The 16,621-nt window shown below is 31.1% G+C and overlaps 2 protein-coding genes across 3 annotated transcripts in view; one reads left to right on the top strand and one right to left on the bottom strand.

The window, feature by feature from the left end:
* Window positions 1-12,185, top strand: part of if (inflated) — a gene marked incomplete in the record, with an annotated part of 338,995 nt that extends 326,810 nt beyond the window's left edge. For both annotated transcript variants that reach the window (XM_067044771.1, XM_067044767.1), the window contains 13 exon segments: window positions 417-626; window positions 1,597-1,702; window positions 2,019-2,253; window positions 2,329-2,495; window positions 2,895-3,043; window positions 3,123-3,313; window positions 3,407-3,653; window positions 5,914-6,083; window positions 8,227-8,405; window positions 8,484-8,575; window positions 8,663-11,431; window positions 11,520-11,750; window positions 12,011-12,185. In XM_067044771.1, coding sequence (XP_066900872.1) covers window positions 417-626; window positions 1,597-1,702; window positions 2,019-2,253; window positions 2,329-2,495; window positions 2,895-3,043; window positions 3,123-3,313; window positions 3,407-3,653; window positions 5,914-6,083; window positions 8,227-8,405; window positions 8,484-8,575; window positions 8,663-11,431; window positions 11,520-11,750; window positions 12,011-12,103 — 4,839 coding nt within the window.
* Window positions 12,186-15,987: 3,802 nt separating this feature from the next.
* Window positions 15,988-16,621, bottom strand: part of LOC106692866 (ribosome biogenesis protein WDR12 homolog) — a 9,838-nt gene continuing 9,204 nt past the window's right edge. Inside the window, exon 9 of the mRNA XM_014439083.3 lies at window positions 15,988-16,201. Coding sequence (XP_014294569.1) covers window positions 16,057-16,201 — 145 coding nt within the window. The 3' untranslated portion in view covers window positions 15,988-16,056. The remainder of the gene's footprint in view (window positions 16,202-16,621) is intronic.

Genomic DNA, 16,621 nt, shown 5'->3' with positions numbered 1-16,621 from the left:
GTCAGAGACTTTGTGTGCGGGTGGAAGAAGATTGTTGGTCAAACCCATTTTTCCTTAGACAGGAGAAAGGTGTTTCAGGGATATTGCCAGATATCAGGGGATGGTGGCTGAATTGAAGACTAAAAAGTTCATAATCTATGCTCAGCTTATAAAAATTGTTGTGGAAGTGCCCTGCCTGTGTAACCTACTGCTGGAAAAATCTTTACTGTCAAAAAGACTAGATTGAGAAATTAATATATGACTGCTATTACCATATATAGATATAATGGGTAGTTTTTAATTCGAAAGTTGAATAAGTTGAAGTTTTAAAGCTTACAAAATTAAATTAAGAAGTATATCTCAAAGTGACAATTTCGATTTTTATACAAATATTCCTGGTTTTATAATTTTATTGAAATTTGTTTATTTTTTTACAGGTGCTTCTGTTTACTTGGAATACTTCAAGCATTCAGAATATTACTGGTGAACAGTTGGGTGCATATTTCGGGTATGCCATAGCATCTGGTGACATTGATGGTGATAAAAAAGATGATTTGATCATAGGAGCACCTTTCTATACCGACTATAAAAATAATGAAGGAAAATATGAAACTGGAAGAGTTTATATCATATATCAGGGCAATCAAGTTAGTTTATCTCAAAAATAGATTTATTATTTATTTTTTATTAATATTAATGAACTGCCAGAATTAAGACAGCGACTTGTATAACCATCATTATTTTTTTGTATATTTATAGTCTGGCAATCATATAAGATTACAATTAATTATGAAGCGTATGAGGTAAATTTGTTTTAGTTTATTAATAAATCAGCTGAGTTAGAGACATATTTAACTTTTTATGAGTTATTTTTGGGGAGGGATGAGAAAGGGTGATACTAATGTAATGATTTGTGAGAGAGGGGGCAACAGATATTTAAGACTGACATCGTAACTAACTAAACTATATAATCATTATTATTTTTTAGTATATTTATAGTCTGACCTCTATGTGTCAAATTTGAAAGTTGAAAAATTTCATTAGTTCATCATTTGGGTTCTAAAAAATATGAATAATGTAACACATGATTAGGTTAAAAACCATGGGATAAGACTGACAATTTTGCTAATAAGAGGTTTTTTGCTATCTACTTGTTTCTAAACCAAATTTTCTTTTCAGTATTGATAAAATTGTGATATTATCAATTATCAGTTAAAGTCTAAGTATCTACATAAATACAAATTTTGCAATATTATGTGAAAATAGCTTCTATTGTCTTCATATATTAAAAATATATGTATGCTGATCAAACGTTCTATGTATTAGATTAAATTTCCGTATATCAAACACACGTTATAAAATTTTGAAATTAATTACTTGTTTCTATTTATTTATTTATTTATTTATGTATTTTTGTACACTGTAACACACAGTATGAACATGTTAAGTATATATTTTCGATTGTGTATTTCAGAGTGTGCTACTTAACAGAACACCCTTTTAGAGCATTATTTTCTTAAAATAACTTCAGCCGGGTCTAATGATATACATTGATATATTTTATGCATACAAGAAATTTTATAATCAAAGGTTATATTATCTCTTATTTGTTTTAAGGTTGTTCGGTTCAATAAATTTCATGTTAAGGATGGAAGAAATACTAAAGGAAGATTTGGATTGTCAGTAGCTTCTCTTGGTGATATAAACAACGATGGCTATGGAGGTAAGTTATTTTTCATACTCTGTCATGGTTGTTAAAGGAAGAATTGCATTGAGTGCTGGCTCTTTATTCTATCCTTACTTACTTACAAAACTGATCAGCTTTTGTAAGAATGAGGTGAGGAACATGGTTTTACTGATACTAAATTGAAAAAAAAAGAATATATATAATCAGTGATTAAATCAGGTGGTTGGAGTACATTATCTCCCAGGACCACCATAATACTTTTCCCCAGGGCCTGATTATTTTTATTATTGGTTAAATATAAATAATTATAAATGATTATAAATAATATCTATATGATTATTATTTTTTTTAGATTTTGCAGTTGGGGCGCCATATGATGGTCCTGAAGAGAGAGGTGCTGTATACATTTTCCATGGATCATCTAATGGAGTCCGAGAAACACATTCTCAAGTTATTTTTTCTGAAAATATAGTTGGTAATCCTTCAACATTTGGATTTTCAATTGCCGGAAAAATGGATTTAGATAGAAATGGGTATCCAGACCTCATTGTTGGTGCTTATGATTCTGATACCGTTGTGTATCTTAGGTATGACTTGTTAATAAACTGTTAAAATGGTCAGCAAAATTGGCAATCTAATATAAATTATATGTTAATATGTAGGGCGAAACCTGTTGTGAAAATGAATGCTTACATTTCATTTGCTGGCAATGCTAAGCAGATTGGTTTAGATGAAAAGAACTGTACCTTGAGAGATGGAACCAAAGTTCCTTGCATTCAGTTAAGTAGCTGTCTACAGTATGAAGGGATAGGTGTTGACAGAACTCTTGGTAAGACTATCAGTTGTTTAACAAACTAATTGTCGGGTTTTGTTCAACTAATAATTTAAGGGTCACTTTTGATATATATTAAAGTTTTATTTTAGATTAATTATTTTTTATTTATGATTGTTTAAGAGTGGTTTAGTTATAAATGAACACAATTTTGATCTTTCTTTTTCTCTCAACTTTTTATTCTTTATAATTCTCCAACGTTTCAGCCCTCAGGCCATTTTCAAGGATACAACTTTTCAAGAAAATGACATCAGAATTGAAGGTTGTATCTTTGAAAATGGCCTGAGGGCCGAAATGCTGGAGAATTATAAAGAATAAAAAGTTGAGAGAAAAAGAAGGATCAAAATTGTGTTCATTTATAATAGTTTTATTTTAAGTGAATTTTTTTAAATACAGATTTTGAAGTTCAGTATGTGCTCGACTCTAAAAAAACAAAAAGTCCTAGAATGCTTTTCCTATCAGATGAAAACAGAAGTGTTATGAACAAAAGTTTAAGACTAATGAAAGGACAAAAATTATGTGAAAACATGTTAGTTTTCTTGAAGGTAGTTAAATTATTATATATTTCTCTAATTTGTTCTAATTGTTCATTTTATTAATTGTTTACTGGTTCATGTTTTGAAGACCAATATAAGGGACAAGTTGACCTCAATTGATGCTGAAATCAGGTATAGTTTGTTAACCAACTATACTTCACGATTAAACCCTGTTCTGGATCTGAATCAAGAATTATCCAGGAAAGATTCCATATCCATAAAAAAGAACTGTGGAAATGACAATATTTGTATTCCAGATCTAAGGCTCATTGCTCAAACGTAAGTACTGTACTATTTGGTGTTTTTAAAATTAAGTCTGTAATGACAAGACCTCTGTATCAAATGTGTTACTCATATTTATCATTGCTATAGGAATGTTCAACGTTACTTACTTGGTTCTGGTGAAAGACTCAATTTGAATGTATTAGTTCAGAATGAAGGAGAAGATGCATTTGAAGCAACTTTTGAAACGTCAATTCCTCCGGGTCTGAATTATGTTAAGATTGAACGAATAGATGATGCTGAAAGGGAAATTCCAGTTCAATGTTCTGCACCCAGCTTCCTTAACAACAATACTCTTCATTGTGATATTGGAAACCCTCTTCCAAAAGAAAAATTGGTAAAGAATAGCTCTTATTGGTGATAAGTCAATAAAACAGACTTTGTCTGAACTTAATTATATTATTTAATTCTGCAAATAATAATTTGTTAAAACTTATAATCAGAAATGCTTTTAGACACCTTATTTAAGTTTTGCTCACTAACCTTAAATAGATTTTTTTATTTTGATTTTTACTAAAAGCATATAGGAGGATAAGGTAAATGGTGGTGATCATAAAAGGTACTCCAATAGTAAAAAAAACTGTTTATTAGAAACCGATATTCTAATCCATACTGTAGTCTTGATCAAGGCTCTAATTGCAGACTGAAAACGTAACAAAAATATATAAATGGTATACATTCATGAATTTGTTGTTGAAGCTGAAGAATTTGTTTGTGTGGGCATGCTAATATCAGAAACTGAAAATCCAGTTTGAGTAATTTTGTATGTGTTATATGGTTTGTTTATTGATGGCTTTAGGCTTATAAGCATCCCAATATGACCCACAAAACTGAGCTGTAACCGTATTATGAAAAAACTTGGCTAGGTACACAGCCATAATCACTGTCAAAATATCTATAAAGCTGAAATTTATGATAGCGATTCTTATTCTATGAATAAATAAAAGGCTGGGTTTGAACAAATATTTATCCTCAGTGTTTAAAAAACTGTTAATCTAAAAACTATATTGTTTTCCAAATTACTTGTAAATTATATTTCTTCTGGAATATTGTAGATGCTCATTTGAAAGATAGTTAAATTCTCTCTCTACAAGGCAAAACAAAATTATCTAAATTGGATCAGTATAAGGAAAGCTATAGTATATTGGAACCATGATTATTTTGTATATGTTTCTTTGGATACTCATTATCTTTTTGTCTATACTATTTGTTAATTAAATTAAATAACACTAATTCCTTTTTTATTCTAAATATAAGCTAATAATAATCAAATATTAAATTATCTATCCATTTAATTTCAGTTTGTCCATGTTTAGCATAAGTTGATTCAATTGATTCAAAAAGAGCTTATTTTTAAATTAATCAATTTATTAGATAAAACTTCAATACATTTTAATTGTATTATTATTAGGTTTATTTAAAAAATTAAAAATAAAAATACATCTGACTACAAAATTTTATTATTTTGAAAAAAAAATTAAAATAAATACAAATTATGTAAACTATTCTCTATTTAAATTCCCCTCTCCCTCCCAATTGATATATACTATTATATATGTAATCATGGCATGACTATGAAGCTTATTATTTTTTAAAAATTATTTATTGAAATTTACAACTGTATTTACGTAAAAATACATCTAGTAAATGTGATTTTAGATTACAATGGTATAATGTATACATGTAAAGAAACTACCCATTGGTCTAATAATGTACTGTAGTAACATTTATATATTAGAAGGCCATCTCAGAACGATTGTCAAGAACTGTAGAGGAAATAAGGTTAGAACTGGTGGGTTTGGGTTGTTATAGAGTTTAATATGGAAGGATTGATACCTGGTTCCAGGCTACCTATGAAACATCAAGGTATTTATGGATGATTTTATTTGTGAAAAAGTAAGAAGCATTAAGGATTGTACGAAGGATTTTGGATTGTAAGGATTAGATACAAGAGGAATTCAATGGTTTAGTGGAACCCCAAAGCTTAACTCCATATGTCCAGATAGATCTTATTCTAGTCATGTAGATCAGTCTTTTGTAATAGATTGGAAGTTTGTAATATTCAGAATCGATGTGCAGTTTCCTGTCTTTCAGTCTTGTGTGACGATTCCAAGTTATTCATTTGTTCAGATGTAGCGGAAGGTAGCAGATCTGTCTGAAGCTGAAATTTTTAATGATGATTCTTCTTATAATATAAATGTGCAACAAACCTGGATTTAAAATATGATTTGAAAACATTTTCTATCAAGTCAATTTTTTCTTTTATTTATTGATTGGTCCTTTTTTTCTCCTCATATATTTCGAATGTTATTCAGAAAATCAGATCCATTTGGTCATTTATTCATTGTGTGTATGAAAGAGGTATGTATAATACAAATTTAATACAGGTGAAACCGTGTAGTATAGTTAATGTAATATCTATAATGTTAACATATTTCTTTTTGCTATTAGATAACTTTTTTGAGCACTATTCTGATCATCTTATCATTTAATTTTTTAGTCAACTAATTAATGTCATTGTCATACATTGTTTATTGCCTATATTTGTAAGAAATAATACATCCATTGACATATCTTCTATTTAATATCATTTGTAGGTTGAGTTTAGAGTGATATTGCAACCTTATCATCAGGATGGAATGAATCCACGCTATGAATTTTATATAAATGTAAATTCCACTAATCCAGAAAGTAGTTCATCAGTTTCTGACAACTTCAAAAAGATAACAGTGCCAATATGGGTTGAAACTGACCTTATACTTCAAGGGTATGGAGACACTTACAAATTACTTTTTATTCTTAAATTAATTTAATTTGTTAATGATTATTAATGAATGATATACTCCTTTATGTATACTCTTATGTGATTGGCCATTTCTGCAGTGTGTTCAATAATATTACTGCTTATCAGCCTTTAGATAATTGATTCTATTTCCATGAACACCCTATAGAAATTTTTAGATAAATTGTAGTCAGGAATGGGTTCCAATAGTCTTATGATGATAAAAATAGTTAAATGTAGTTGACTGTAGATAAAATATAGGAACAAGTTGGCAGGATATGCGATCAGTGAAGAAAACATTAATAAGTGAAACTTAGTTTTTATTGTGTTCCAATGCTTTGGCCTAAGTTGTTTGTCTTTATCAGGGCTAAGTAAAACAAGATTATAACATTATGTAATATAATAATAAACAAAAAGTAAAATAAGAAGATATCCGACTATATTTTGAGAGGATATTTAAAAAATATGGGTAAAGATAAGAAATTAAAGTTATATAAGCCAAAACAATAAAGTAAAGAAGACAATAACAGGATATGATGATAATCATAAGTTTATATCATATGTATGGAAAAATAAATAAGAATAGAAGTATATGAGAAAAGAAGGGAATAGCGATAAGAAGAAGGACAAAAAAATAATAAGGGAAACATAAAAACAGGTTTAGAAGTTCTCCTGTAAGATAATTACAGGTAGACAACCTCATGATGAATAAAGAGTAACAAGGGAACTAAAAACATCATTGAAGGCATAAGAAAGGCTGTGTTGTCAACATACTGTTATAAACACAAAATAAAATAAAAGTACTGTGAAATTTCTGTGTAACCTACTCCCATGGTGAAGATTATTTTGTTTATTAAACAGAGGCATCCTTTAACAAGGGGTTAAAAATGAAATTAAATGATGGCAGATATTAGATTACCTTTACTTTATTATAATTACTCAAAACCTTAAAGAAAAACTAAATTGGGGGAATTTTAAAGAACCTAAACAGTATTTTTGAAGAGCCGGAATGTAAAATTTCATTTATTACAGCTAATTTGTTACTTATCTAATTAAAGGTTGACTGCTTTGAAAAATTTGGGATTTCAATAATTTTGAAGTTAAAAATAGATTAAAGAACATTGCACTGAGAGCCTACTTAATATTTACTCAGCTATTATACTCCCCATATTTGTTGATCCTGGTTACAAATTTTCATTTTTTATTATGTTTAACAGCCTTTTATCCGTGAACTAAACTTTCCTAAGTTTTTTTTTTTAATGTTGTTTTTAAAGTGCAACCAATATGCTGTCCTAAAAAGAGTTACACGGCTGCCTGCTAATAGAAGTTTCAACCAATGATTTAAGAATTGAATTATTGATTTGAAGGACCTAATGTTAGTCAAAAATATGATAACTGATTGATATAAAAACAAACAAAAGGTGACGGGTAATGTTATTACAATACTGGTGCAATGAAAATGAAAGAAGCCGAAGATGGAAAATATTTTCTAAAAAAGGAGTTGTCATAAAAAATAAATATATTATAAATAATAATGATACAAATAAAAAAAGATGTGAAAGAGCTGCATGCAGCAAACTGGAAAGCAGTAGCTCAAGATAGTGAAGAAGGCTGGAGTACAGGCTGGTTCTGGCAGCCAAATATCTGATTAAATATGTGGGGATAAATAATTAGTTATAGACATTTTGATAAAAATTAAATATTTGAGAATAGGAAGTGCATAAGTTTTGTTAGTCAGTCTTTTCATTTATGGAAAGAGATTTTAATTGTATTTAAATATATTTAGAGTGTAGGTTTTTATGATTGAGGGACTGTGGCTAGGATGAAATTTTCATCAAAGTAGAAGATCTAGCGTAAGGTTAAGGAGTTAAAGAGGCCATATATTTTCAGGAGGAGATTGAATATTTATGAATATGTTGGGTGATATGATGTTTAAGGAGATTTTTTGTTTTACTTATATAAGAGGAATTACAGTTAAAAAAAAAATTATTTTAATTTTAATTAATTTGCATAAATAGTTTACATAGGAAGTAGCTAAATATAAAAAGAGAATTAAGAGTAACTGCCACCAATTATTTTTAAGATTAAATCATAGTAAGCTTGCATTATTATTATTATTTTTTTAAAGGTCTTCACATCCAGCTGACGTACACTATAATAGTTCACTTTATGAGAAAATTAATAACTTCAGCCATGAAACTGAAATAGGACCACAGGTTATTCATGTGTATGGTATTAGGAACAAAGGTCCATCAGATATTGTTGAAGCTGTAGCGTACTTCCTTTGGCCATCTTATACCTTAGCAGGTTAATTGAATAATTTTCTAATTCACTTTTTTCAACTTTCATTGTTATTTAAAACTAAATTAAATTTATTTTCCTTAGGTGATCATCTTTTATATTTATTAGAACAACCAGAGACACTTGGAAATATAAAATGTGACTATGTGGAAGAAGTAAATGTTGAAAACATAGCTGTAAGAAATATTTTTAGTTTGTTCTGCCTTAATAGTAAGAATTTGTTTTGTTTTAAAATTCTTATCATGAATTTCTACATATTTCAGCTGGACAGAAAAAAGAAATCGTTCTTGGACCCTCATGCAGAAATAGGAATCCAGGCTGGTTTACACTCAGACTTTGGTTCTTCGTCATCTACCAAGCACCAGTCAGGTTCATCATCTAAATCTGCTAAAGAAACATATACATCATCATCTTCAAGCTACTCACATTCTTCTTCCCAAGGAAGAGTGGTAACTGAGGAAGAAAGAAGGAGATTTGAAGAAACGGCTAGAAGAGAAAATGAAGAAGCAGCTAGAGAGACAGGTGATGGGTCTTTCAGACATATGGAGAGAGCAAAGGGAAAGGAGGTCCATGAACACAGCCATTACAGTTCGAATGGTGGTCGATTAGTTAGTGAATCCCATTCTAGACCAGTGTATTTGGAAGAAAGAGGAAGAGTTGAAATAAGTAAAGTTCCGGTTGTTTCAGAGGGCAGTTATTTCCACCAAGGTTCTAGAAAACAAGAAACTACAGGAAGTAGACAAAAATCAGCTAGCCGAGGGGGAGGTAAAGGACATTCATATTATGAAGAAAAAGAGCAAATATCAAATACAACCTGGAAATCAGGGCAAAGTCCAAAAAAATCTGTATCTAATAAGTGGAAAACAGTTGAAGATGGAGTTGAAAAAAGTGGAAGTTCATCTCATGTTGAATCAGTAAATGGAGGAGGGAATATCAATTTATCCAACATGGACATATCTAGTGTTGGTAATAGAAAATACACAATAAGTGGAGGAGGTAGTGAAGTTATTTACTCTCAAGAAACACATGAAAGAAAGATTAATGAAAATTCTAAAATAAAGGGGATATCACAAGGTTCATCCTCTCAATCTGAAGTCAACAGAGGTGCATCTGGAACCAGAACATTCACAGAACGAGGCGGTTCAGAGATATCATCACAGGATAAAGATAGGAAGATTTGGGGTTCCGCACATGAAGGCGCTAGTCAGGGCACCTTTGAGGGATCATCATCTTATCCCAGACAAAATAGTGGTATTGATCAAACCAGGTACTCAAAAGAGAAACATCATAACAAGCAGACATCCTATGGTGAAGAAGCTATGATTGGGAATAGGAGAATCCATGATGGAAAAGGAGGACACAGAAGTGAAGAGAGCTTCTCTGGTGGATCAAAGAAAACTGAAGGTAAACATAAAGTCCACTGGAGTTCTGAAAACAGCAGGGGATCAGAAATTATTAAAGAAAATGAAGAAAGTGGTGTAAATATTAATGCTGATGATGAAATGAAAAGAGTAAGTGACGTGAACACATATGGAAAAGGTATGAGGGAAGAAGGAAAGAGTTACAGTGAAGAAAGGCAGTTCCAGTGGAATACATCCTGGAATTCTGCTGATGGAGGAATTCCTAAAACAACTGAATCAAAATCCTGGAAGATCAATGAAGATGGTACTATCATTAATGGCAGCAGTATAGATACTTATGAAGGAACAGCAAAGATAGATAAAAACATTAACAAACATCTAACAGTTGCTAATGTTGGATCAGCAGGAATCGATATTGACCAAAATTTTGTTAGAACTGGGAAGGAAGGAACTATATATTCAGAAGAAAAAGAAACTGCTTACAACACTACATGGAACTCAGCAAGAGGAGGTAAACCGGTTACTCGTGCACAGTCAAAATGGAAAGTAAACAAGGATGGTAAAATTTCAAGTGGAAGTTCCTCTGATGTTTATGAAGGTACAGCTCCTCCACACTTTATTGAGTCGGATATTCAAGGAGGTTCTTATGAGTCAAGAAGGTATGGAACAAATCGTGAAATAAAACATGAAGAGAATAAGAACCATCATGTTGAGGGACAGACAGAGAATAGAGGCTCCCAAGGTGCCATTAGTTCAACTTATGAGGGTACCAGTCGACATGGTCATGGGTCAGCAGCCTCTGGCTATGAGAGCTCATCTCATCATCAAGGTCACTCAGAAATGAGGCATGATAGTTTGCATCATTCTCGTGATCATGTTTCTGCAGGCTCAGAATATGATAGCTCAAGTCATCAACAAGGGCACCTTGGCCAGCATAGCTCAGGAGGATCAATGAAGGCTGAAAAGCAAGAAGGATCTATATCAGAAGGACGCCATGGAACAAGGCATGAAGGATCTAGACAACATTCAGGAACCACAAACATAAATTTGAGCGAAATATTAAAAGAAAATCAGGCTACAGGTAGTCATCAGTCGGCAGGTTTCAATCAGTTAGGAGACATTGCTCGAGGCCCAAGTGATGGAGTTGCAAGAACATATGGCTTAGATTTGGGTTTATATTCAGGCAACCAAGATCAGTCTCAGTACCGTGGTGCCGCTAGTGACAGTGATTTAAGAAGTAGCCATTATTCATCAGAAAGAAGTGGTAGTACATTAGGAACTGTTGTATCCGGTCATGATGATACTAATGGTTACTCCTACAGAAACAGTGACCGTTTAGAAGGTTATTCTGGAAGTGGAAAATCCCATAGCTCTTGGAGCTCATCGTACACATCTGCAACAGCTGATGGTGATAGACCACAGCATGGAGGAGCATATGGAGCTAAGGTCTCAGCGGCTGCTCATCATCGGCAGATATCTGATGAGGCTAATAGAGGAAAATTTCAACTCTACCCTAGATATAAACGAGATACTAGTGAAGATCTCGAAAAATCTCTTAACTGTGGACCAACGGATTGTACTAGAATAAAATGTACATTAGGTCCATTAAAAAAGGATGAAGAGGTTTGGGTTGCCTTCCGTTCCAGAGTATGGGTTCCGACAATGAAGAAGGTAATTTCACATAGTTAATTCATTCTTACAATAAAAAATGTGTTTACGTATTTTCAAAATATATTTATTGCATTTCTTTTCTTTATAGCTGTCTACTAGTGTTGAAGTTGGTTTAAGTTCCTTAGTAGCTGCAAAGGTGACTAAACTTCCTCATATTGGATCACCAGATGTCGTTACAACTCATACTCATGAAGTTCATTCTAAAATCATGCCTCCTGAAAGTAGTGTTAAACCTGACATTATACCGTTATGGATTGTTGTTGTATCTGCCTGTGCAGGAGCAATAATCCTTATGCTGCTAGTCTATCTTCTTTACAAAGTAAACCAACAGATATTTTCAATAAAATTTGTCTTTTATTAGATATGAAATTCATTAAAAATGTTATAGCTACTTATACTTATACTAATACTTAAAATTACCAGCATATGAGATCTTCATTACATAAATAGTTAACAATCTTATATGCTGTAATATATTACTATTTAATATTCATAACATAATAATGTAATATTATAATAATAATTTTCAAAGTACATGATGAATTTTCCAAGTCTCTATATAATGAATTTTATTTTTAGTGTGGCTTCTTCAAGAGAAATCGTCCTTCAGATGTTCCAGAAAAACAACCATTAAATAGAAATGGACATTACCATGGGGATGAAGCTCTTTAGAAGAAAAAAGAAAGAAATGGGGATTGTAATTCTACTGTCGAAGTAGTGGTACTACCCAAATTTTTATGCTGTGACTGTGTTATTTTTATTTTATTTTATTTTAATAGAGTCGGGTGCTTTTTAATTATTACATTAAGTATTTATTGTAAATATTGTACTCTAAAACTGTTGAATGACAATTTCTTCAAAATTGTCTCTTTGTACTTAGCTATTTGTACAAATTAATTTAGTGGTTGTAAATTGTTGTTGTTTCTAATTTTTTTTTTTTTAATAATGCTATCACAGAATTTGATATTTTTATACTAAAAGACTAATTCTAACATGATCTCTAAAGAGATAGCATTTAAGTTTTCAACTGGATTAATGAATTTCATTCACTGTATTTAAAATAATAAATTGAAAGTTACTTATCAAATTCAAAGACTTTTCTCATTAATGAATGTGCCTTTTGTAAATAAATATTTTACTTGTTAAATTGGTATATTTATAATAGATCCTAATTATAAATATTTGTGACAATTTACTTAGCCTGTAGTATTTATTGCTTGTTTACTAGTTGTAAAATTTCCTAACATACAAAGAAATAACTAAATTGTTAAATTTGTGTGTCTTTTTTGTGGTAAAAAATAGTTATTATTTAAAATTATATTTCTATGTGCTCAGTATGAAAGAGAAAATGAATGTTTTGAATGTTATAATTAACTTAATCTAATAGGTTAACAAATCGAGATGTAAATATTTAAATTACATATAATTTTGTTATTTAATTACTAATTGAAGTTATTTGTAATAAACTCTTTTAGAAAAACTATAACTGACTTCTTATTCTAAAATAACCCAATTCTCAATTGATTTTAAATTTACTTAATTGATGCCTGACTGCTGGTTCTGAGGTGCAACAACTCTGTGACAGGCCCTCATCTTCTCTCTCTGCTTCCATCAATTGTCTCTTTCTTGTGCTAATCCCATCCATTTCTGACTCTGTCAGAGAATCATTTTTTACACCATCAGTCCAACTTAACTTCCACATCATCTTGTTCAAAAAATGAGCTCCATTAATAGTTAGTTTGGTATCTGCAAAATTACTTTTCCTTTCCACTAATATTTAATGTAAACCATGCCTCTGACTCATAAAGCAGTATAGGCAGGATAAATGTTTTATTTAAGTGTACTTTGGTCTTAACATGTTGGATCTGATGACACCTAAAGCCAAAGTAGAACCTGTTGGCAGGTAAAATTAGACTCCTAGTTTATAGTGTGGGATCATTGTCTTATGTAACCAAAAACCCGAGATATACGAAGTTCACTTTCTTATTAAATTCCTTGGGGCCACTCATGATGGTTTCTCTAAAAACCATATATTTTCTTTTTCTTTCATTAATATGGAACCCTAGCTTTCTTGTCTAGTAATATGAGTACTATGATAATTGCATCAATTGGAAAGCCGATTATGTATGCCTACACCAGAAGCTGCTCTATTGTATTGTTAATTTTGTTTCCCAACCCCTACTTGGCCATTTCTGGCATATGTAGGAGTTATACTTCAAGTTACAAACCTATTACAGCCAAAGAGGGAAGGTCCAGTCCGCGATTCAAGATTCCTCCCCTGGGCCCATCAAGAAATTAATTTGAAACTGTCTACGCGATTCAAACCCACATTACCCTACTACAGATGATTTGTTGAACAAAATTAAACTGACCTATTATTCTACTCAATCAGCTATCATAGGCTGTCTCTTAAGGCCTCGAAAATATTGTTCAGAAGGAGAATATATAAGCCATTTGGGTATTAGCCTAGCTTCCTTTCCGTGTACACTGGAATCTTGAAAAAAGATTTTGAATAATTTCATACCCACAAGGAAGTGAAATTTCTGTTTAGTTGAGAGGTCTGATTTTTTAATGAGGTGACTGCTTCAATAATTTCATCACTGAACTTACATTCAATTTATTACTTGTAAGTAATCTTGGTTTATCTTATATTGCTTTCCATCAAAGCAGTTTAGTTTTTAATTTTTAGAATGTTATAAAAACATAAACAAAAAAACAATGTTCATGAGGAAAACAGTCGGGGAGTAAGGAAGCACAAGGAAACACAAGAGGAGGAGGAAGCAGTTAGAAGAGAATAATAATAAGAGGTATAGAGTGCACATCGGTTTGGCACCCTTCTCCCCTCTGCACCATAACAAACCAAGAGGCAGTCCAGAACTTGGTAACACCCAACCAGTTCGGGATTGGGTGAGTACTTGGAACAAGTTTTCCCTCTATTCTCAGGCTTCTAAGTTACTAATATAGCAGGTTACTCATTGCTTTAGGTTATCCTTTATCTTTGACCAGGACTGTTTCTTATTGATTCTTGTTTTACTTTGTAGACAAATATACCAAAAATTCTGTCCTGACTTGCTATTTAAGAATGCAGTATCTTCTAAAAAGTCATTTTTGAGATTTGATAATCATTGTGTTCAGAAAAAAACTGCCTCTTTTGAAGTTTAAATTTGTTGTGAGTTAAAGTTTAGTTAGTTAGTGCAACAATTTTCTTAATTTCAGTTTTTTAAAATTTGGTATATTTGGTCCTAGAATGGGATTAACTAATGATAAATGCAGTAATTTATGACTTTTCAAAACAGAGGAAACATGGATTGGACCACTCTTAGCCTCAGTTTTCATGAATTTAAATATGTTCATAATAATGTTTTTGGATTGAGAGAGGATAGTTTTTCCTCTACTCAGTTTACTTGACAAGGTAAACTTGCGATATTAATGAAAAACAGTTTTGAAAAAACTGATATGAGGAATGTCTATTTCTTAAATTTCAGAAGTAGGTCGAGGAGAGGAAAGATAATCCATTCAACTGAATAGGTCAGGCCGAACCACTTTTGACTATCTGGAACTGTACAGAGCATGTGCAGCACAGGATTTGGGAGGGAAAAACACCTACTCCACATACTTCGGACAGTCAGAAGTGGTTATTGGAACAGACCTAGAGGAGAGAAGAGTAGGGGGATAACAGGGGAACATTTGCCACTGCATATCTCTCGCCTCCCTTTACTCACAGGCAAACTCATCTTAGATGCACTATACTTATTATTATTAATTATCACTTATTAGTTTTCTCTCCTGGCCATCTTTTCCTCATATTAATCCACAGTTAACAAGAAAGCATCAAAATATGTTCAGTATTATGTCTCAAGCACAATAAACATAATATTTAATACATATCTTAGAGCCAAAGCAGCATTATGTTTAATAGAACATGAAATCTAGGGAAATACTATTACATCAAAATACATAATTATCACAGCAGTTCATAATGCTAGTGTTGATAATCCACAGTATAGGTAAGATAAAATGCTGCTTATTAAACTTCTATTAAAAAAATTGATTTCCTTAAAAAATAGACGTTTTTCAAAATTATGTTCATAATTTACTTAATCTTTGCTTGATGATTTCCTTTGATGTTTCATAGGTAGCTTGATAGAATTCATTATAAATTCAGAAATAGTAGATTTTATACAATTTTTTGAGCAGTAGAATGTATTCTAGTTACTATATCACTTGTCACTCACATAAACCAAACTAGGCTTTTTGCAAGCTAAACATATAAACTGCGAGATTGATGCATAGTCTTTCTCTCTACAGAAATTAGGAGTACAATATACTTGTTTAAAAAGATACATTAAACATCAAACTTACAATGTGGACACAAAAATACTGAACTATATCTTTATTAAGCTACTGAGAAACTCACATCATAAATATGTTAATAATAAATAAAACTAAGGAAACTCAATTAAGAATGTGCTGTCGAGTTTCAGAAGAAACATACAACAATTAAATATGAGCTTTTGAAAGTCTATAACAAACACAGAGGCAAATAAAACAATGGCTGAAGCTTTGAAATATTTATTATAAGCCTTATAAATTAATATTTACATCATATTAAAATTAAATAATCATTAACTAAGTGTCTTAAAATCTGATGTTTTGTATAATCTTAAAGTATTATCTGTCCCACCAGAAACAACAAGATCGGGGAAGGTCCAATCACAGCACAGTATTTTGTCTTCATGGCCAACCATATCAAAAAGAGGCACACTGGGGCTAAAAAAAAAAAATATTTACATATGAATCAATATTTATGCATAAATATAGAGGTTTTAACTGCAAAATTCACAATCTCATTTTCCAAAAATTTGATGGTTAACATGAAAAAAAAACAACAACTCTAATTTCAATAACCTAGATTTTCAAATTTGCATTTTTTTTTTCAATAATTTAATGTTGTGTGACCACATTAAAATTTTCAAAAAAGAAAAGGTCAACTAACATTTGAAGTTTCCCATTTGAATTATAGTCAGTGATATGTTTATTTTAATAAATATTAATCTTTGTTATCCTTCTTTTTTAGATTGATAGATTTATTTATTGAGAGATATTACAATCTGCCACACAGTTGTGGGCAATAGGTAATAGTGATGAATGATCTCATACATACTAAAATAAAAAAAAATAAATAAAGAA

Source organism: Halyomorpha halys, unplaced genomic scaffold, assembly GCF_000696795.3.
Source record: "Halyomorpha halys isolate HHAL.00 unplaced genomic scaffold, Hhal_1.1 Scaffold74.1, whole genome shotgun sequence".
Taxonomy (NCBI): domain Eukaryota; kingdom Metazoa; phylum Arthropoda; class Insecta; order Hemiptera; family Pentatomidae; genus Halyomorpha; species Halyomorpha halys.
The sequence above is the reverse complement of the archived record's forward strand: the minus strand, read 5'-3'. Positions and strand labels throughout refer to the sequence as shown.